The sequence below is a fragment of the Haemorhous mexicanus genome, chromosome 18 (assembly GCF_027477595.1).
Source record: "Haemorhous mexicanus isolate bHaeMex1 chromosome 18, bHaeMex1.pri, whole genome shotgun sequence".
Classification (NCBI taxonomy): Eukaryota; Metazoa; Chordata; class Aves; order Passeriformes; family Fringillidae; genus Haemorhous; species Haemorhous mexicanus.
The window spans coordinates 14,139,408-14,162,708 of NC_082358.1; the positions used below are offsets into that span (position 1 = coordinate 14,139,408).

The 23,301-nt window shown below is 41.7% G+C and overlaps 1 protein-coding gene across 4 annotated transcripts in view; it reads right to left on the bottom strand.

The window, feature by feature from the left end:
- Window positions 1–23,301, bottom strand: part of TSHZ2 (teashirt zinc finger homeobox 2) — a 211,220-nt gene that overhangs the window by 74,933 nt on the left and 112,986 nt on the right. For 3 of the 4 annotated variants that reach the window (XR_009488778.1, XM_059862952.1, XM_059862949.1), the window contains exon 2: window positions 5,276–8,354. Coding sequence is in view for 3 of the 4 variants with exons in the window: in XM_059862952.1 (XP_059718935.1) it covers window positions 5,284–8,354 (3,071 nt within the window). In the remaining variant the exon portion in view is untranslated. Of the gene's footprint in view, window positions 1–21; window positions 8,355–23,301 lie in introns of those variants that run through there. The other variant, XM_059862950.1, reaches the window with a different exon arrangement.

The window sequence follows — 23,301 nt, forward strand, 5'->3', positions numbered from 1 at the left end:
GGGCTGGATACTGTTCACGTCTTTTCCTTTTGTTATTGATCTTTGTGATCCGATTGCTGAGGTGTAAAATATATAAATAAGACTCAGGTACCCTTTGAAATCACACCTGGTAGAAATGTTCTGCTATAGAATATGAAGGCTGTAGCATTTAATAATATCAGGCACAGCAAGGAGAAGGTAAGATTTTGATGTCCTTATGAATAGTGAATGCTGGAGGAGGCTGGCACTGTTCAAGGTCAGTTAAAATCTGCTCGAGAGTTGCTGCTTCTTTGTGAGCAGAGGAGTTCCTGCCTTGGAACTGCCACATGCAATGTGCTTGTACAGAGCCCAGGAACAATGTGGGTTGACCCAGCGGGTTGGAAGCTCAAATGCAATGTTAAATAATACTGATCTTAAGAGCAACCTGTAAAACCTTCCTGAAAAGCCAGGAAATCTGCAGGGATCCATCGGTGCTGCCGCAGCCTGATGGATCATCTGGCCTGGCCCTGCTCTCAGGGAAGCCAAGAACACATACCATTATTGGGTTCACAAGGGTGATGGCTAGATTGAAAAAATGCTATCCAAGAAAATTTTTGAAGATTTAAAAATGTTCAATTAAAAAAAAAACCCTGGATCTACCACTTCAGGGAAACTGATACATTTCAAAGGATTAAGAGAACCGAGGCTTCACCAGGACAGGATTATTTTGAGGGAGGGCTGATGGTTTGGAGGTAGCTCCTTGCTTCAGCAGGATTTTACTTCAGCAAAAGGCCAACCTGTTTCTTTTCCTAGCTCTGTCTCCTTTCATTCAATTTTAGCGTGTTTATCCTAACAAAAATCTATTTCAAAATGGAACTTCCCCACAGACGTTTTCTTCCCATTGAGAAGCCATCATTTTCCAAAAAGATCTTGGCACAAAAATCCCATTTGAATGGAATAATCAAGAATTCCATGGGATGAACCCTCTTTTTCTGGCTGATGACATGGGGAGCAGAACCCTTGGTCTTGCTGGTAAATTCTGCTTACAAAATTGTGGTGACACTACTGCAGGCAGGTGCATCCCAGCATGTCTGATTCTCCTGGAAGGATCTCTCAGCTTCTAATAATTGTTGCTAAGAAGAGATGAAAGTTGAAGAGCAAGCTAAATTCCCTGAAATAGAATTTTGGACCACTGGTTCACACAATTGTCCTTGACCACATAACAGCCATATTGGCTAAGATGGAACATGATCAGAGCAGCTCCTGCTGCTTCAGAGGGATGAGAAAATAAAATCCAGGGAAGAAAAAAATCTTCTATTTTGGTATACTTAACACATACAGTTATCTACATGTCCTATATATCATTTAACAAATTGCTTTGCAATTCTTACAGGGCGTGGTATAATGACTGATTTAAAATCACTGCATTGCTTAAACTGCATTGTTCTTCATCAAGTTGAGTCATTTTTATGTGAAGTGTCAAGCTCTCTAACAAATAACTGCTGCCAGACAAATCAAGTTCCTCATCTTAAAGCTACGGCTAAATAGTTTATAGCTTTAATCTGCTCACTGAGGTGTGCAGTCTATGACAGTAATTATAAATGCAAGGAGAAATTATAGCTGAATGCTTTAACTGCATTAGGAGCCATTTGATGAACAATCATGATTGCCTGCTCATTTTCAACAATAGAGGGCAAGTTAGTGTCAGTGCATTAGAGGATTTTCAGTTCTGCTCTGCTCTTTCTTCCATTTACCACAGAATGTCAGTTGTCTCCTATAAAGTAGAAAAAAAAGCGCTGCAGAAGCTTTAAACTTGATGGTTAAAAAAAGACAAAGGAGGAAACAGAGAGAAAAACTGTTTATCATTATGACTTTTTTTTTTTTTGTTTTTTGTTTTGCAGCAGCCTTACTTTCAAATTAGTTCATCTCAGGTAGCTGCCTGTTCGCTTATCGGGGTCTTTTGAAACAGAAATCTCCCCAGTCAGGTTGGGTAATTTGACTTTATGGAGATTTATTTCTATCAAAAGTTGTAGCCAAGGCCACAGAGAGCCTCAGTTAGTGACCAGATCCAAGCCAATCCCACCTGGCTCTCAAGTGAGAAATGCAATTCTGCCCTGCCTTTTTCCTCAGAACAACATAAAAATTCTAATTCAGTTGAAGAAATGAACAAATGTTCTTTAAGGTACAAGTCAACATGCAAATTACTTCTAATTAAAGCCATGTTTCCTAATGTTCATGGGTTTTCTTTGAAGAATAGCAATAAAAACAAATTTGAAGTGGGTTAAATGAAAGAGAATAGAGATGTCTGATTGTTGTATATTACACATAATCTTACTTTATATTACTAAACCCATATCACTTAGAAGAATTCAGGAAAACACCAAAGATGACTATAAAAGAGATATATATATCTTTTTACATTTTAGAAGAATTTATAGCAAATTTCTTATAAACAGCCTCACAGAGGTCTTAAAAATAAATCCATACCCATAACACATTTTTCTACAGTACTAACCCAGATTATTCATTTATATTTTTAATGATAGCTAACATTTGACAATATAACCTCTACTAGTAAATGCCACTGAAATATAAAGTACTTTATGTATCTCTATACTTCAAGGATTCTTTCCACTGTTTTATTTCCATTTATTTCAATCTATAGTCTCTATTTTTATGCCTATTTCACTGCAATATTGCCTGCAAGAAGGAAACATAAATGCATGTGTGTGTTTTAAGGATCTCAGCTTTATATTCCTCCTTTCTAAATACCCTGCTCCCCTCTGTTATTATTCAAATGTATACTGGATCTTAAAAATAACATGGTAAGAGTAAGTAAACTCTGAAAATCCCTGTTATTTGATTTAGTCTCCTTGCAGATTTCTGAAGAATCCATATGAATAAACTCAGGCCTCCCCACTCCCAACCTCGTCAGAACTTCAGGGAGGCTTTCGGCTCCGAAACTGTAATAAAATCTTTACAATGCCATCCCAAATACCCCATCATTTCAGACAATTTGTGCTATCATGCATACCAACTGAAATTATAGCTCCAGATAACAGTGCTATCACTCTGTCATTGCAATTTAAATATATTTTTTCAAAGGTAAGATACAACCTGCATCTTGATATAAATTAGAAATGGATGAGTATTACGAGGACAGCAATTTCTCGGCATCCAGAGGCAGGAAGGACAGTCCCTTATTTATGTAGTTACACATCACCTGAATAATATGTCTCCGTGCAGGTTATTACAATGCAGAAACCACTTTTTTTTTTTCCCCTTGAAGATTTTTTTTCTCCCCTTTTGTATTTGTTCCTCCAATCCTCAGCAACAGTAACGTGTTTACAAAGGTGGGTGTTTGGTTTGCCTCTGAGTAATAACACGGTGCTTTCAAGACCAAATCTGAAACATTTGTCACACATTAAGCCATGAATGTGCCAAAATAACTGTTGTATTAATATATCTGGCAGATAGCTTTTGTTTGATAGTCCCCAAATTATTGGTTTGCTCTGATATCTCTTGTGTGAAAACTATGAATGGCAGAGTCTTAATAATCATTAAGTGGTGGGGAAGGAAACAAAGTATGGGATGTTTATCCCTACCCAGTCTCTCGGGAGTGTTGATTTGGAGTGGCCAGGTAAGCCAGCAACACTCTAACATTGGGTTAAAGTGCCCAAACAGATACTTTAGGGTATTAGCCCTATTTAGAAAACAAACTCCTTAGAAGTGAGATGGAATTTTGCTGGCTAAAATATGCAGGAAGCATAAATCTCCTCCTATGCAGAGAGCACGTACAAGATGTATGCAAAACTTAAATCTTACTGCACTTGAACGCTGACATTATACTCCATGGCAATAGCTTACAGTACCAGCCCAAAGTAACCCCTTGATCAGTGGTTTAAATTATTCAAAAGTAGCATTTTTAATGGAGCTTAAGTGACACAGAGCCTTCATGCTGTCTTTGGCAGCAGAAAGTGTTTCCTAGAACATGAATATTTGCAGCAAACAAATGGGAAACCTTCCCCCGAATGGGGACTGAGCCCCGTCCTCTCAAGCAGCCAGAGGATGGCCACAAAGCCAGGTGGCATCAGTGACAACTCTCAGCACGTCTTTAGTTGTCACCATCTGACAAATTCATTTTCTGAATGTTATTCCAGTAATGAACACCTTGGAGAAAACCTGGATCTGCACGTGGTTGTTCTGTGAACACAAGCAGAGCCTGAGTCTGCTGGAGGAATTGCTGGGAACAACTAAACAGAGCCCTCCTGGAAAAAAATCTGGTTAGAACAAAAAACTTCTATTTGGACTTTTAGTTGATGTTCTGCATATTTATTTCAATCAAGAATATTCAAGTTTGTGAATCAAGTAAAATTAAAAATGCAAAAATGGTGTGGCATCTGAATATTACATTACATGTTATAAACATTGGTTGTGGCAACTGGTGTATCTTGCAGCAAAAAAATAGCAACACTAACGCAGCAGTATCCTACTAACAGGTCTTGGAAATATTAAGCTTGTAAAAAATCTCAATTAAGCAGTAACTCCCCCAGGTTATACGAGAACTTGCACTGAAGTCAGTGATGTTTATGGATTGACTTCCACCAACACGAAGCAAAATATAATCAAACATCTTAAAGATTAAAAAAGGAATGATGGAGAGAGAGGTTAAAATGATGTGACAAAAAAGGCTACTCACAGTAGCAAGTGTTTAAGTAAGTGTAAAATATTAAAATATTTTACAAAACTGAACATCCAAATATCAACAGAAGAATAACTGAACTTCTAGATAGGAACTTTTCAGAGCTATTTGTAGATTCTCAAGGCTGTGTTTGAGATTATGAGAAACTCAGAATAATTGAGATTTTGCTAATTTGACTTTTGAATTTTCTTCTTTTTCCCCATCCAAATCAGATTTATTGGTGTGCCAGCACTGAGTGAGGTAATAACCTTTGGGTTTCAGTGCTCTTTATCTGCTTTTTTTCCATTCTCACTGCAAAGAGCAGCACTTAGTTCTTGCATTCCACACTGAAGTGAAGTGGATGTGAAATGATTTATTCTTAGGAACAAAAGAGAAATGGGCAAACAGCTATTTTGCAAATAACGAGCAGCAGCATTTCTCTCTAGGGCAGCGTGGGTTTGCATTGACCAAGCTCTCTTCCTGAAAACGTTATAAAATGGATGTGTACATGCGAGGGAGGAGCGGCGCAGCATACACGATGCATTTTATACTGTTTTCCTACTTTTACCAAAGCACGGGGCCTGACGGAGCCTCCTGGAAATGCTGAAATGAAAACTCACTATAGAGCATGCATACCTTAAGAGTTATTCTTCATCCACTTCTGCTACAAATTGTGAATGGTGTTCTGGTGACTTGCTGTGTGTTTTGCTTAGATGAAGTTTTACTGCATGTTTGCTCGCAAATGTCCGACAGCACAACTTACATTTGAACTTAGAGTCTGTGTCCTCTTCTCCAGCTATTGTTTCAGGAGATCTTTGAACTGAAACTCTGGAGATTTCTTGCTCTACCTTGGTTTGCTGCTCCACAGCCAGCCTGTTCATGTCTTTCATTTGGAAACCTAGGTGGGATTCTAAGTGGCTAATGTAAGTAGAGGGGGTTCGGAACTGAGATGCACAGTCGCTGCAATAAAAGACTGGATGTCCTTTGTCCATGTTTTTCAAAAACTTTGTTCCTCCGGTTTTCCTAAGTTGATACTTGACATTTGCCAACCAGTGGCTGATGGTGGTCATCGACAGTCCAGTGAATTTGGAAATCTGCATGCGCTCTTGCGGGCCTAGATCTGATAATAAATATTTACCTTCAGATGTCTGGAAGAGGCTGGAAGCAAACTGAGCTTGCAAAATGAGCAGATGCTGAGGGTTCCAGTTTGACTGCCTGCCCTTCCTTTTATGCAGAGTGGAGACTTCCGTGGAGACGTCCTCGAAGCGTCGGACATCTATTTCCAACTTCATGGACGGGATCCTTGAGGATGCAGCAGGTTTTGGTGTGGTAGCTTTGGGAAGAACTTTGACCATGTCGGCGATGTCAGACAGAGCGTGCTTTTGAGGTGGAGAAGTACAAGATTGTGCTTGAGCTGACTCAGCTTTCTTGCCTTTGGATTTGGTCAGGTCAATAGGCTGATCATTGTTTTCAAACAAATAGTGCCTGGATACGCCTGCAGGCTTTGGTGGGGTTGGAGCAGGAGATAAAACTGGCTTCTCCATCATGTTTAGATTGGGTTTGTGGAACATGGAAATTGTGCTAGAGCTGGGGCTGCAGTTGGATTGAGGCTGTAAGGGCTCAGTGGCTTTGCCCAGGTGATTGTTCAGGACGGACTGCAGTGCGCTCAGGGGGTTCACACAGGGCAGCTCCGAGGAATGGTTGGCAGCAGCACAACCATTACTGAGAGAAGCTGCTGGTGGCTCCTTGAGGACTGGCTTTTCTTTTCCACTGTCCTCTTTAATTTTGTCTTCTTCTTTCAAGGGACACGGTTCTGTCTTTTTTGGCTCCACAGAGGCTTCAGTTTTGAGGAGAGGTTCCCTCTCACTCTGGCTGAGTGAGGCTGGCTCAGCCTGGACACTCTCCTTAGCAAAGTCCTTATGTACCTCCTCCTTGTCCTCAGCCTCCTTCTTCACTTGAGTGCACTGGCTCACGTTTGCTGAGATAGGGACCAGAGGCATCACCTTCCACTTGGGCGCTATTGGCCTCAATTTATTGGTCATGGTGGGCCTGATTTGGAGCACCTGGGATCCCACAGGCAAGGATGGCTTGGCTCCCTCGGAGAGCTGGTAAGCTGCGTGGATGCTGGGGTATGCACTCCAGCTGGGAGCTCCGTTCTGAGCTTTATTGATGGCTGTCGTGACAGTGTTCTCCAAGGACTTTAAAATGTCCCCACCACCCTTTGAACCATCTTCTAAATCTTCTTCTCGGAGGTACTGGTATTTCATTGTGGGATCCAGGGGTTTCTGAAGAGTGTCTTCGTACTCTTCAGTTTTCATTGCTTTCTCATCTTTGTTTGCATCATCAGCTTTATCTTTTTTACTTTCTTTTTTAAGTTCAGAGGCAGGACCTATGCATTCTGCAGATGATTTACTGGTTGATTTTGAAACGGGGCTGTCACTGGCTGGTGCTTCAGACAGCGATTGCATTTTTTCCACAGCTAAAGGATCCAGAACAAGTTGCTTTCCTTTCTTTGAAGCTGAACTTGTGACTTTCAAGAAATGGCCAGTGACCATCATGTGGGTTGTGAGCTGCTGCAAGGTATCGTGGGAGCTTCCACATTCCATACACTTCAAAATCTGGGATTTGCAGGCCTCGAACTGCCAGGTGTAGCTGGCCCCGTTCTGGTACCCGTAGCGGTTGTTGGAGGAGAGCTGCAGGTTCGCGTTCTTCTGGGGAGAGAAGGTGTCTGAGAAAGACCCTGTCGTGGAGTCAGGGGAACAAGGCCTGTTCACATCAAACACACGTTTCTTGGCTGGAGTGACCATTTTTGAAGAAATGGTTGGTACCGGCTCCTTCAAAGGCACTTTTTGGTAATGTTTTGTTTTTATCATATGAACACTCAGATCTTGAAGGGAATCAAAAGAGTCACCACAGAACATACACTTCAGAACTTTTTGTGCATCTTCCTTGTCCATGTCCTGGAACGCCCTTTTCCGGGGCTTGGAGTAGCTGGTAGGTCTGTGCTTGTCCTTTTTGTGGTTGTCATCCTGGTAGTGGCCCGTCTCGTTCATGTGCACCGTGAGCTCTACCAAGGTGTCGTAGGCAGCGCTGCACTGCCGGCAGCGGAACCGGCTGGCGCCCGTGAACACAGTCCCGCACATTTTGCTGCTCTGCCTGTAGAGCTGCACCGAGCTGAACAGGTTGGGCTTGGAGACAGGCCTGGAAGGTAAATTCTGCTGCAAGCTTTTGGACAGCGCGTCTTGGTGCCAATCGAAATCAGCTTTGTTCCCTCCGTTCCTGTTGTCGCAACTCCTCTTTTCAGAGTTGGACAACTTGAAACCCAGCCCCAAGCCTGTCCAGTAAGAGTCCGACAGGATGTTGGCATAGACTGCTGTCATTTTATCCATGCAATCGTGTGCTTCGCTCTGGGCTTTGGGGTGGGTGCTGCTTTTGGGGTCCTGGGGCTCCCTGGAGCAGATGCTTTTGATATCTGCCACATGGTCACTACTGTCACTCAGTAGCGATTCGTTCTCCACATCCTGGTTGGATATGTGACTGACAGGGGAGTTCTGGAAACTGAAGTTCCCTTTCTGCTCAGGACCCACTTCGTGCTCCTCATCCGTGCCAGTGTCATTGCTGCTCTGCAGCTGAGCAGTGGAGTTGTTGTCATCGTCATCTTCTTCCTCCTCCTTTATATCTTCCTCTTCCTTTAAATCTTCCTCTTGGACATAACCTGAAATGTAATGTCAATATATGAAATAACCTGTTCAAGGAGAATGTTACAGTTCCATTTTTCTGCTTTCACTATGTATTTTCTTTACTGGATTTTGTTTTAATCTATAACTATATTTTCTGTTAGTTCTGGAAGTGAAAAAAAGCCAAATGATGTCTCTTTTTTGTGAAGGTTGCTGCATTTTGTTGGCAGATGATCATAATTCTTTATAACTGCCAGAGATCCCGAGTTAATAATTTTCCTGTCATGGGAGTATAATTCTAACTGTCCTGTAATGGGACAGTTGGAAAATTCGTATGTAAGAATTTAAAGTTTATACTAAAAGCTTCAATTCTATGAAATTGTTTTTAGCCTCAGTGAGAGAAGGGGTTGAATTTGCAAGGAAGAAAAGAAAAATAAGTGCCATAATCTTCCTGGTTCAGAGCATCATCTAGGTACAGTAACCTTTTGCCCCTTGATCACCTAAAAATGCACTTTAGGTTGTACACAAATAATTTATATGTCAAAATACAACATCTGAAAGTGTTAATAGGCATAAGTGAAACCCTTTTGTTTATAAAAGTAATGTACTGTGTACCATAAAAGCAAATTGTGCTGCAGTAAAATCCATAAATTTTAGGGCAAGAGCCCTTGGAAGGTACAGAAGATTTGACAGAGGTAGACCGAAGGTGATAGTTAAACTGCAACAATAGAACAAATCCAAAAGGATTTTATTTGGCAAATTAACTCTTTCATTACTAAGATGAACTTGATTCTGGAAGAGTATATTTATTTAGAATCCAATTTCTTCTCATTATCTGAAATCCATTTTATGGCTCTTTAAGAACCTGGCTCACTTGCTCTTTTGAATTTGGTACTCCTGCCCCAAAGATATCCTTCCAGCAAATCCAGAGGAAAGTGTTTTCCACCTTGCAGGTGACCATCAGGACAAAGCCTTCATTCTCCAATCTATCTGCATGGTCTGACCCCTTCCCACGCGTTTGCCATCAGGCCAAAGAGATGAACCAGAACCAGAGGAACCATTCCCTGGATGAAGGTGCAGCACAAGAAGAGGGAAAAGATGGCTCTGTGATGGGAGCTAAGAAATCCATGTGTCCTCTTCCCCACACCCTTGCCATGAGTTTAGGAGCTGCACAGGTCACACAGGCCTAGAGCTGGAGAAGGCAGGGACCTGGAGGTGGCAGAAGGTCCCCAGGTGAGGAGCAGTGACCCTGTGACACACAGCTCCTCTCCAGGACGTGTTCCAGTGCCAGGCACAGCACACAACAAAAACAAGGAGGGGATCCAAGGAGGGAATCAGAGAAAACACACAACAAAGAGCAGCCCCACAGCTCTGGGTCACTGCAAATTGGATTCTCCATTCCAGCACCAATTCTTTGAGTGTCATTAACCCATTTTTCCCTGGCAGTTAAATTTTCCTTTGGACGGCACATACAGTAATTTATTCCTCACAAGATCCTTTGTCCTTCTCCAGGAAAAGCAGAAGTACCAGACAGCTGAACATCCCCCACAATATGGATAAAATTTGCTGCTTAATTAGGCATTGACATGTTTACTATAACCTTTACAGAAGAGTAACTTGTGCTGAGGAATTCTCTTTTTTTTTCTGTCTTTGTAAGATACTGACACAATCTCGTGTAAGTGGGAGAAGTAACCAGTTCCAGTACCTCCAGAGGGTCTACAGGGAAGGCAGGGATTCTCCATCAGGAACTGTTGTGGCACACAAGGAGGAATGGCTTCAAACTGACAGAGAGGAGGTTTAGATTAGATATGTGGAGGAAATTCTGCCCTGTGAGGGTGGGCAGGCCCTGGCACAGGGTGCCCAGAGAAGCTGTGTCTGCCCCTGGATCCCTGGAAGTGCCCAAAGCCAGGCTGGATGGGGCTTGGAGCAGCCTGGGAGAGTGGAAAGTGTCACCCATGGCGGGGTGGCATTCTGTGACTCTGTGCAGAAAGCACCATCAAAATTTCACAAAACCATCAGTCACATCTGTTTTAATGGTTTAGGGGTTTGAGCAGCTTTAAAACCACATTTCAGTATCCTCCCTTGTAAAAGCATTTCTGTTTATGTAAATGATTTAAATTGCTGTGGGCATTTTAAGGACAGTGGAGACCAGTTCTGCAAGACAACCTCGGGTACAAGAGATGCTCGTGTTCTTCCAACAGGGCTTTTTAGTAAGATTTCATTGGACATGAAGGGATGTAGCTGGTTAACAGAAATAACATTAATTTAAGTGGACTTTGCATTATTTATTTTAGAAGTAAAGAGTGTCTTATAGCTGTACACCCACATGCTTTAAATGCAGAGTCTGTAATAAGTAGCATAAATTTTGCACGTCACACTGATGTCCATGTAATAAATTGTTGAGTGACCTGTTCTCTTCCCACCAGTTCTCCCCCAGGCTCATTCTGACATTCCAAACCTCTGAGATCCTCATGTGTAACTGTGTTACGGGAAGAAATAATATGAAAGAAATCCAACCTCAGTAACTGGATGAATGCTTCCTCCCTTTCCTAGATGAGAATTTTTCCCACCCAAATTAAACAGGCCAGGCAGATGTAAGATGGGAAAAGTGCAGTCCTGGAGAAGTGGGAGACTGAAATGTCACTATTAAGAATTGACAAAACTCAGGAGCTTCAAAGCATTGAACGGAAGCAATTTTTGGCTTCCTAAATGGAAATGCAGTCTTTGGTTTAGTGCTGATTGACCTCAAGATGGGGTATGTAAAAATCATGACATCAGTAAGGATAATATTAGTATATAGATAATAATAAAAAATATATAATTCCAAATTATTTGGTTTCTTAATTCCTCTCTGTGTCTTTGTGATTGGATTCATGGCAACCTCAGAAACCTGCTTCTCTAGGATGAGAGCTGCAATAAACAGCTGGTTCCTCATTCTTTAAAAAGGACATTTTCTTAGCTATTTCTGGAATACTTCCACAGAGGAGCTAAAATAAACCAGGTCCAATTAATACAGCTGCAAAAACTGGGTCTAAACCCAGGCCCATGCCCTTGGAGCTGGGACCTTTCCCTGCAGACAGCACCAAGCCAGGCCCCCGGGGGGTGAATCCAGCACTGACATCCAGGACTACCCTGGCAGTGGCACCACATCATCCATCACTCCTGACCTGAATTGTGGAGCGTCAATGCAGCTTTTTGTCAAAAGTGCTCATTCTGACTGTTAACTTTTCCACCAGTGGATACTATTTTTATTCAAATTTGCTCTTTTTCCATGTAGAGAAACATTTATTAAAATACATATACATATATATATATACATGTTCCTTTCCAAGACTGGAAAATTTATTTTCTGCCAAGAGAAGGGACAGTGAATCATTGTCCAGAACAACTCTGCTAATCCATGTAAAACCCATGGCACCACCTGCACTTCTTCAGCCATCCACATTCCAGTTTTCCTTGAAACAACATCATCAGGAAAGCAATCTCACAGTGCTAGAAGGTGATCTTGTTTCCTCCTTGTCTGGCTTCAGCTCAAACATCTTTTTGTGTTTGGCAGAAGCTGTTTCTTTCTCTGAAAGGTTCCAAGCAGATAATGGATAATGACCACTTCTCATTCCTCCTTCTCCAAGATGTCGAACTGCATTAAGCACCCACAGACAAATCTTAACCTGGCTCTTTGTAGGAGTTCAGAGCTACAGTTTCGTGCCATCTGAAAATCAACTGAAGAGAGAAATTGGCAGCTGGGGGAAAAATAGTTCCCTACTCCATTGCATAACTCTTTATCAAAGACATTTTGGAATTTAACGACATTGAAACCAATAGAACACTCTAGAAAAGCAATGGAATTCCATGGAAAGAACTCTCAAAATATGAAATTTGTCATAAAGGAGTGAATTGTAGAATTTCAGAGTTTTTAAGGCTATGTTCAAAATTGCTGTACTACAGAAATTACTTCCTGTTAAGTTCTCCAAGATGGAAAGAAAACACAGGGCAAGATTCCTGAATGTGGCACACAGAGCACCTGGCTCTGAATGATGGATGGAAGGGACAAAGGGACATCTCTGTCACCTGGCCTGAAAGTCCTGGTTTTCAGTTTTAGTTCCAAAGCCAGCTGCAGCCTGAGGAAGGTTTTGGTCATCCTCAGAAAAGGCTGAAGATGCTCAGTTGCCTCTTTGCTGCAAGGCCAGTTCGTTCATTTGGATAATGAGGCATTTTTTGCAGCTTTTGTTGCTGTTACTATTTACCATCACACCCACTCTCAGTTTGCAGTGGCTCAGTGGATCGCCACCATGGTGAGGAATTTTGGGTCCAAAACAACTTGGCACCTCAAAGGAGGGATTTTTCCCAATATTCCTTCGAGGTTTTTTTTCCCTAGAAATTTATTTTTCAAGTAGTTACAGCAGCTGAAACCAAGGCATGAATTCCTGCCTCTTGCAGAGTAGGAGAAGGAACACCCACCACCCTCCACTGCAGGAGGACAGGAGCAGCTCCTGCAGGAGCAAGGAAAAGAGTGGCTTCCACACTGACTGAATTCTAGCACACAAAGGCAATTCCATGAAGCCATAACTATTATTTATATACGATGCTGAAATGAAGCAATTTGGGGCTTTCATTTTGTTGTTCTTTAATTAGAGTTGTATTATAAAGTTTTCTATTAAATATCCAATTTCCTACTGGTTAAGAAGGCAAAATACCCCTGAGTTTCAGTGGGCTCTTAGCAGCAAAACCAGAACAGATTATGTCCTTTGCACTTCATCCTGCACAGTTATGAGCCAAATGATCAGTGGCTGGAGGGAGCTGCTTGCGAGTGACCCATAAACTCAAAACAATAATAAAGCAGAAAAAAACCAACACAAGCAAAAAGAGAGGTGAGCTGATGTGAGCTGCTGAGCTGAGGGCAGAGGAAAGAAGGAATTGTTGTGGGGTTTTTTCTGGACTAATTTTCCTTAAGGATAGCGTTGTTTGCATAGGCAGTTATTGAATAAAAAGCAGCAAGGCGTCCTTTCAGCCAGTTTGAATCCATTCCATGCCAGTCCTGGCTGCTGCAGGAAAGGATTCCACCATGGTTGGGGCCAGGAGCTCCAGTTCCTCACACAAGGGCTCTGAGCGTCATCATTTGCCTCTTGTTAAAAATATTTGTTATTTTCTACAAACTCCTGGAACTGACAATGCCATTTTTACAACCAGCTGATGGAGTTTGGTGACCCCCAGACTGTGTTTCCAACTAAGATGCTCCTAAAGAATGTTGTGACTGCAAAGACCTCAACCTCCTCCTTGCCCCAACCACCCCAGCTGCCCTCCCTCACACCACACTCCTGTCTTGGCCTCAGCAGATGAGGTCTGGGGCAGGTGTCACACAGCCACGTGTCCCAGGTGAGGTCTGGGGCAGGTGTCACACAGCTACACGTCCCCAGGTGAGGTCTGGGGCAGGTGTCACACAGCCACACGTCCCCAGGTGAGGTCTGGGGCAGGTGTCACACAGCCACGTGTCCCAGGTGAGGTCTGGGGCAGGTGTCACACACTCACACGTCCCCAGGTGAGGTTTGTCACACAGCCACATGTCCCCATCAACAGTGAGCTCCACTCGGGTCCTGGTGCAGGCACAAAGGCTGCTCTCCAAGATGCAGCATGGCCTGAAAAATGCAAGGCACACAGTAGCAGCAAATGTGTTTTCCTCATTAGTCACTTTAATTGCACCACTGTAAATCACTTTGCTGATGAAAAGAGAAGTCTGAAACTTTTGTCTCCCTTTGCCTTTCTTCTGTTTTCTCTTGTCCTATTTATGGTTGTAGAAAACGGCAGAGTGGCTTTGTAAATTTATAGATTACTTCATTTAAAATCCAACTTTCAAATTATGTTTTCCCTCTTTCATTATCCTGGGTTGCCCTAAGTACCAATCTGAATTTCTTTCAATGGCATGAGCTACCAATCAGAATCACAAAAAAATATATATCTATAGAAATTGAAATTGTAATGAGTCATACCAGTGTATTGCTAACACTTTGGTTCATTTGATATGAACTTTGTTTTTTTAAAGTACCACATGGTAAGGCTTTGAAACTTCAGTTTGTAAAAAAAACTGTAACAGCCTTACAGCCTTTGAAGTCACTACTGATATAACTCTGAACAGATCCATTCAAGTTCAACTAACATCAGACAAATGTTTAGTGTATCAGAGGAAGCCACAAAAGCAAGGATTTCATCAATATTTCACAACAGCCTCAGGGAAACTGTAGATTGCAATGCTGTAGGGCAGCTAATGGAATTACACACAAGGGTTTTGTACATTTAAAATAAGCAGCTACTAAAAAAATTACCCTTCAGTTTGATAGAAACTGTATAAAACTGCAGATGGGAAACAATTAAATAGCTACCAACATTTATCCATGTCAGCCTGATAGGTCATTTAATAACAGGTATTTCTTTCCTCCTTTCTTTTTTTTCCTGGTAGGGCAATAATAAAGATTAACATTTATGAAAAGTAGCATAAAATATAGTGCAGCCAAATGAATAATTAAAGATGCTTCTGAAGAATTTGTTTGCTATTGTATGGCCGTGAAGACTGCTCTCCAGTAATGAAGTACATTTATATTAACTGCAATTATAAATAGAAAGAATACGAGGATTATGTTTATGGACACTTGTTTGTTACCCTAAAAAAAAAATAAAATCTTTGGCTTGTTTCAATTGAATCTATGGCTTATCTCATGGACAGCACATTCTCCTGGAAAAGAGCTGGGCCTGGCTTGGAGCAGGTGGAGGAGGACACGGGACATGCAATAAACCCTGAGAGATCAACGACCAACACTTCCCCTGGAGAGGCTCTTGGGCAGAGAGGAGAATTCAGCCTGAAAGCACAGGGTTTATTCTAAAAACAGACCCACAGAATCATGTTCCTTTTCATTGCTATAGTCAGTGTGCAAAGAGCTTGCAGAACCAGCCCTTCACACAGCTGGGTTTGGCTGTTTAGGCTGGGAAATCGCTGTTTCTGTTAATAACTGATCAATACTGTGATGGAGAGACAAATTATCTGATTACTGTTGTGAAAAGGCTGATTATTTCTTGGCCAGTCCAACTCAAAACAGACCAGCTTGGCTAAATCCAACAGAGTACTCAGGCTCATGGAGAAGTTAAGACCCAGTTCAAGAGAGCTCCTAAACGTTTGTTCCTTTTGGGATAAGAGCAGAAAGTATTACTGAAAATCCAGAGTTTCCTGAGGACTCAGTGTGGTGCTCCAGTGATGGTTAGAGATGGAGCCAACAGCACTTCCCCCATGTTCTATTAAAGCTCAGAATTCCTGCCCAGCTGAAGATACTGCATAAAGACAAGCCCCTTGCAATAAAGCATTGCCCAGAACCTTCTATCTGACCTGATTTTAGAAAATATTAATATTACTTTTAATAATATTTAGTGTGTTTTATTTTAATAATATTTAACAAATTTTAAAAGCATACTACTATAACATTTATCTAAAGAGCAGTGGGCCTTTGGATTTGCTTTTGGATATTCAGCTGCAGTGCAGCTCCAGTAAGATCTGCTTTAAGCCAGACTTGCCAGTGATACTCATAAATCCGTGCTGGTTACTCAGAGCTGGTTAAATGCTGCAGCACCATTTCTCTCTCAACATCTCTTTAGATAAGGTACATAAGTAGAAAGTGGGAGTGTAATGAAATCTGTCTTCTTCATTTGCCTGCTTTGTTTTGATCTTGCATTCCAGGCAATAAAAAACTCCAAATAATTTTGAAGTGTGATTTTTCCCTTGCCGGGATCACGGCATTAAGGGAAGAATACACAGATCATCAAGTGGCTGATTTCCCTCTTTATTTTCCTTCCAGGAACACCCTGCTGCATGTGGTGGTCCAAATGAATACTCTGATTCTTTGGTGACAAATATGATGGCCAGCAAACATTGGCTTTTGACCATTAGGCTTGCCTGCACTTTTAGCCACATCACCATCAGAGCACGAAGGCAGCATGAAGGTCATTACCCCCGACAGCATCTTCCTTCCACCAACTTCCCAGAGATGTAAGCAATAAGCACTTGCAAGAGATTGATATGATACTTTGTGAGTAATTTGGATGAACTATAACACTAACCCAGTAAAGTATTATAATTTTAAATGTGTCCAGAAAATAATTGAAATTCTGGTTTAGGTTCATCATCATGCACAGTGCTGGGTATATTTAACAGCTGACTAGTTTAGCATGAATATTGCTTTACAAATGAGGTCATATTGTTTTTAAGAAACAATATTGCTATCAAACATGTTTAGGAGGAAAAGCAAGAGATTATGAGTACACTTTTAACCTTTCTGTCTCTTTCTATATCTGTTTACCATGGTGATTTAGGTGCTCAGTGTTGTTTGAAGGCAAACATAGAAGGTTCTGGCATTTAAAAGAGATCCAGTAATGAGCAACTGGCAGTCAGATTCTTTCTTATTATTACTCTGTCACAAAATCTCTGTTCTACATCACTCCATCTTTGCAACACCAGTCAGAGATGAGAAAGGTCAAAACATCTCCTTCAGACGTGCAGACACAGCAGCCCAGAGGCAGAACCCAGCCCGGGCTGTGGGGAGAGCAGAGCCACAGGTGTCAGAGTTTCACTGCAGCAAAGCTTCTCCTCCTGCAGGCACTGCGTGGGCAGAGAGGGATCACCACCACTGCTGTCCCCCTCTGCAGAAGGAGGGATGCCTAAACAAGCCATCCAAAAGAGCAGTTAACACAAAATGTGGACAATTTCCATTCACCTGCACAATATTTGGGTATTTCTCTGCCAGGCAAGGGGCACACAGAGGGTCTGATCCTGCTTTTCCTGCAGCCAGCACAGCCAAGGCTGCAGCAACTGGAAAAAGAATCAGTGATCCTTTGAAATCCCTTTCAAAATGGAAAAGCTTTTAAGGTCCTGACTGAAATATTCTCTCTGAGAGGCACAACTTCAGGTGGCTCTGGGAGCACGAACTTGCAACAGCTTTGCCTGGAATCAGGGGGAATCAGCTCCTATCACTCTCTTGATATACCAATGTAAACACACTGCATGTTTATTATTCCCTCTGTTATTTCATCATTTATTGATTTGATTTATTTGTTTGCTCTTTTGTTATTTACTGCCTCCAACAGCAGCACTGCCTTGCCAAAATCTTCTACCAACATGGAATAAAATTCTTCCTTCCCCCAAAATCTCCCTGCTTTGAGTCCCTCCAGCATTTTCCTCTCTCTTTCCACCCAATTCTGAGATGCTGCCCCACAGTCTCCTTGCAGATATAAAGACATTTTAATAGTAAGAATTTTAATAATTTTCAGTAGTAAAATTAGTACTGTTGGCTCTGCTCTGCAAAGAAACTTGTGCAAAACAAATCAATCCATGTCAAAAGGAAAAACTTCCAGCTGATATGGAAAATAAACACAGTGTCCAAGTATCTATCAAGATTCATAAAATAACGGAAATTTCAAGGGAAGAAAAAAAAAATTCACTGAAACCCAAATATGAAGCTGTGTTCTTTTAAACTGGGTCTCAAATGATCCAAGGAAGGGTTGAGAGCCAGGGCCAGTGCACAGATCATTTACAGATCATAATCACCCCAGTCTCAGCCGGCATTCCTGCCCTGTCCTAAGTGATATCTGACATTTATCACTTGGGACAGAGCATGAAAAAATAGGCAGCAACAACAGGAGGCTGCAGCTGCACTGGCTCAGCTTTTCCTGAATCTCAGCAAGAAATAACAACTCTGAGTTATGGGCAAAAACCCCAGTAATCAGAGAGGTCATTACTGACAGAAACAACTTCTCCAGCACAGGTACCATGATGTCACCACTGCTGAAGAGAGGGACCTCGGAGGGTACAAAAAAGCCATTTATTATTTCCAGCAGAAGTGGCTCTGAGGCCTGCAGGAGGTCACCAAACACTCCAGTGATCAAAAATCCAGACTGAAGTCCTGAAAGAGCTGAAAGGATGGATTAACTATGACCCAACTCTCTACTACCCAGCAGAGTAACAAAATTTTATACAAAACTTTATGAATTGCCCCACTTTTTTTTTTTTTTTTTTTTTTTTTCTGGAGCCTCTCAGACTTGGAAAGAAACACAGCAGAGGGCATCTGACCTCTACCAAATTACTCAGAATACTGAATTTGAAAGATGAATTGCTGCTGCAGGCAAGTCCAAATATATATATAAAAAAGCCATTAAAAAAGGGCTATTTAAAAATGTTTACAGAATTAAAATACAGTTATTATTGTTGTAGTAATCCCAAGGGTAAGTGCAGAATTTCCAAGTGATTAAATCCACACAAAAAGCAAATTTATCCATTTTTATTATAATTTCTCCCTCCTCCATTTCATCAGCATTCAACTGGGACCCCACCCCTGGAGGTCTGCCCGTGGGCAGAGGAGCAAATGGGCCTGGGTGTTTATTAGGGCATCATTTTCTGTCTGTGTGGCATCATTGATTTCCTGTGGAAGGGCCCATGCCAGGTCAGGATCAACTCTTTGAGCAGCCAATCCATCAGGTGGGGGCAGGTGGCATAAGGAATGGCTGGAAAAGGAGGAAAAGCTGAAATGGATGGAAGTGGGAAAGTAATAAGAAAGTGATCAGTGAAAGTACAAGCAGCAGGAAATAAATCAATCAAAGCAGGGCAGGGCAGAGCTCGCTCTGAGAGGGTTCCCTTCAACGTGAGCAGGGCTTCAACCTCCACAGCAACACAGAAATCTGAAAGGTTTTCCCTCCAAATTCTCCTGGGAACCAGGAGGATGAGCAGAGCAGGATTGCTGGAGAGAATGAGAGAGAAAGCCCAGCCTGCTTTCTGGGAGATGCAGGGAGAGGCTGGGACAAGGAACATTACAGGGAATTTTGGACATTGCATTTCCATCCATGTTGGAACTGTGTTTATTCTGTGGGAATGTGGCACAGGATCTGCACTCAGATTTTAAACAGACCCCTGGAGCAATAATTGAAATAAGAAATAGAGTGGGAAGTACACAGAGTTACAATAAAAGACACACACTAACTGGACTTCCTGAACAGAAACCCACCCAATCGTTTTATTGAGGCTTAGATTCAAACCAAGAAAATCCATTTGCTACCAAAAATCTGATTATTCATGACAAAAAATCTCTTGCACCTTATCTAGCACAGGTTTTGTACTGAGTGCTGATAGTGTGAAAGCAAAACTTGTGATTTCTGCTGGTTTTATCAGTGGGAGCTGTGCAAGTGTAGCTCTGCAGAGCTTTTTGACAACACACCAGGATACTCTGGCTGTGGACACCAAGCCCTGCTTGATTTGTTAAGTAGAGAAAGTCCCTTAGGATTTTATGGGTAAAGTTGATTTGGAGCTATAAAATTGAAGCATTTATTACAGACCAGAGGCCAACAACACTTCATTACAGACTGTCTAAACACTTTCAGTTTATCCACTAGGTTCAAATCCAAACAATACTTCCCTTTCAAAGCATTTTGGCCTGGTTTTCTTTCTCTTTCTACCAGCAATAACACCTTAAAAAATGCATTTTTAATGTGTTTATCAATCTAAAATTTAAATGAAGGCAAAGCCTGCCACAGACCGAGCCAATACCTGCACAAGGTTGGTCTTGAACAACTCCCAGTTCCCCTTATCTGCATGGGCTAATTGCTGTATCCACCAATGCACAGCTGGAATTTGACCAGTCTGTATCTGAATTTTACAATTTTGTGATTTTATTTTATTTGATTTTTATTTTACTGCTCCTTCCGTGCGGTCGGTTCCCTCACAAAATGGAAATGGGTTGCACAAACAGAGAAAAACATGTTTAAAGGAAGAGCTTGCAGAAAGACTCAAACTGCTTTTAATCCATTATTTAAGAATTTACCATGTTTTAGTCTCTGCCCCTTTCACACAAGTCTTTAAACACTCACTGGGAGGAAAAGCAGCCAAAAGTGTCAGTGGCAACCTGATTCCACCAACTCTTGGGGTCTGTGCAGCTGAGGAGAGAAGCCTGACTCTGAAGGGTTTCATTTCTAATAATTTTTCAGATGTTAAGGACGTATTAAGTTTTCCATGTACAAGAAGCTGAATTTCTTACTGGCTTGACTCTTCTGAAGCAAAATGATTTAGGGAGAGGAAGGACTGGCTCAATGTTTTGTTTTTCTTGGCTCTCTCTTGTTCTTGGAGCTGTTTCTTTTTGTCTGATGGGCACCTACAGATCACAGAATCAGAGAATCATTTAGGTTGGAAAAGACACCTCTGGCCATTGAGCCCAACCATTAATTCCTGCAAAGATTTTTTTTGGAGGAGGAGGGCATTAATTCCAATTTGTGGAAGGCAAAGCGTTGCCCACTACTTTGGAAATGAAACAGTGAGTTCCCACTTCACCTCCTCCGTTATAATGAATCTTAAAAAAAATTAAAAAAAAAAAAAAAAAGGAAAGATGATTTCCCATATTACTTCCTAATTTGTTCATCCTCATGTGGTTCAGAGACAACCTCTCATATGAAATTCATCTTCTTCCCAACACAATTCAGTCTCCTCCACCAGCATCAACTGCCCCAAGGTGGTTTCACCTCTGTCTCCTCTTCCTTCCCCATTTTTTGCCTTTTCTCCTTGACACTGGTGAAAATGCTGATGTGGGAATGTGACATAAGCGACACTGGAGGAAGCAGACAATTAAAGGTCAAAAATTCAAGTGTTTTTCTGTTCCACCCTGCATAAACCCATTGCTGTCAGGAAGGCAATCATGTCTGCAAATGCACTTTACAGGGCTGAAATCTGCTTCTCAACTTAAACCATGTAACATTTAAATATCAAAAACTTTGTTTTCTAATGAGCGAGGTATTGAGGGGGGAGAAATGAATTATATGCTTGATGTGTACTGAAGGCTGGGAAAATTAAGGCCATTTCCCATGGTGAGAATGCAGTGATTTCAGTTTGTGAGAATAAATTAAACCTTTGGGAGAATTTGTCTTCCATTAAATTGAACAGCTAAACAGGCACAGAAGATTTTAATGTCACCACCAGCAAACCCCAAAGGTTACAAAGAGAAAAAGAAACAGTGTTTTCTTGTTTGGAAGTTCTCTGTCTCTCTACCTAAGAAAAGATTCAAACTGTAAATGTATGTTGAGACACAAAGACTCTTAAAGATCATAATTCCATTCCTATACCATATGCTATTAATGTCTGTCAACACTGTTTAGCCAGCAACTGCTGACAGAACCATATTTGCTATCTAAATACATCATAAATAAATCAGTAATGAACTGCTTTAGTAAACCTTCTGCACTGATTGGAAATACAGATCGAGTAAACAAACTCTGGGGATAACATTTTGCAGCTCCAAGTACATACAAGTGTTTAATGTCAGTGACAAAGTCACTCACACCTCTCTCTCTGCAAGGCACCAGGCAGGGAGAGAAAATCCTAAGGATGGCAAAAGTGTTTAATCAATTGTAGCAAATGTACCTGTCAGCATTCATCATATTACCTCTCCTAGGTTGGTTTTTTCCTACCTGATGCAAATCTCAGCAAAGGGACTTTCAGCTGGGAACAAGACCCAACCCCTGGGCTCAGTGCTGGTCCCTGGGCTGAGGAGAGGTCACCACACCTGGCTGAGTTTCCTGGGCTCTGCCAGGCACACCTGAGCCAGCACAGCCTCTGCACACTTCTTGCCAAGCAAAAGAGCAGATTTTGTCATGAATATCAGCCTTTTCCAGGGCAAAACCCAGGAGCCAGGAATGCATCTCCAAGAGGATTCCTGATCCTCTGCAGGTTAACTGGGAGTTTTGCACTGCAGAGGTTCTGCTGCTCTTGATGGAAAAATGCACATTTGTGCCAGATTTGGTCTTTGTAATGTGGAATACACTGAAATCGAAAACTTCAAGTACTTTGTGAAGGTACAAGATAAAAAATGGTAGGAAACATTCCCCTGCTTGTTCAAGCAAAACCTATCAAATGTCACCTGGACAAAAAGGAACTGTTTGGTGAAGAGGGGCTGGAACTGGGATTTATCTCATGAGGTGGAATACTGAGAAACAGGAATTAGTAGTAATGCTGTCTGTTGGATGTAAAAAAAATCCACCAGCACCGTAAAATTGTAACTCAATAAATATTTCCAGTCTTCCCAACTCTTTTTTGACACAGGTTTTTTGAAAGTTACTTTCTGACAGCTTTCTGGTAATTAGACACCACAGCTTTATATCAGAAGAACAGTCTTAATTAAGACTGCAGAGAGATGCTAAAATTATAATTTCCTCTATGCTATATTTTAGCAGCAGAAATTCTTGGAGATCCCTGTGGGATGAGACTTTAGTCCAGAATAAAACAAGTGCTAATTTATCATGATGCTCGCAATGGATGATACTTTAAAACTTCAAAAACCAGAACTGATCTCCTGGATGGAGGATGCACCTTTCTCTTGATGCCATCAGACAACTGAATTACCCTTTGTTTCCCCCCAAGTTCACAGCCTGGTGCTCTGTAAGATGCAGAAAAGTCCCTGTTTACAAATTCAGGGCTGCCAAGGCTCAGAAGCAGTGGCAGGTGTTATCCTTTACAGCAGGAATGGGCTGGAGCAGCTCCCTGTGCCCTTCCAGAGGGATGGAATGGGATCCATCCTCCTTCCCCTGCTCTCCTGCCCTCCCTGCCCGCCTGGAGCTGGGTGAGCAGTGCCCTGGGAAGAGGAAGGAGCCTGGGCTAAAAGGAGCATGGCTCTGTGAGGGAAGAAGAGTAGAATCTTATCTTCCAATAAATCAGGATATAAATTTAAATTATGAGCACCTTAAGAAGACGGAGGTTCATGCAAAAGAATACAGTGTAAGACAAGGTTCCCTCTGGTGTCATTTGTTTTCGTGACAAGCTGCAGAGATTGCTGCAATAGAAGAAGTCCCAAGCTCCTAAATACCATCTCAAGTAGAGTTCATGTAAAAAAGAAGAGAAGCGGTACCGTCTGGATGATAAACATTCATATTTTACAACCTTTCAGTTTATTTACTGATATATCTTTTTCTAACTATATTTGT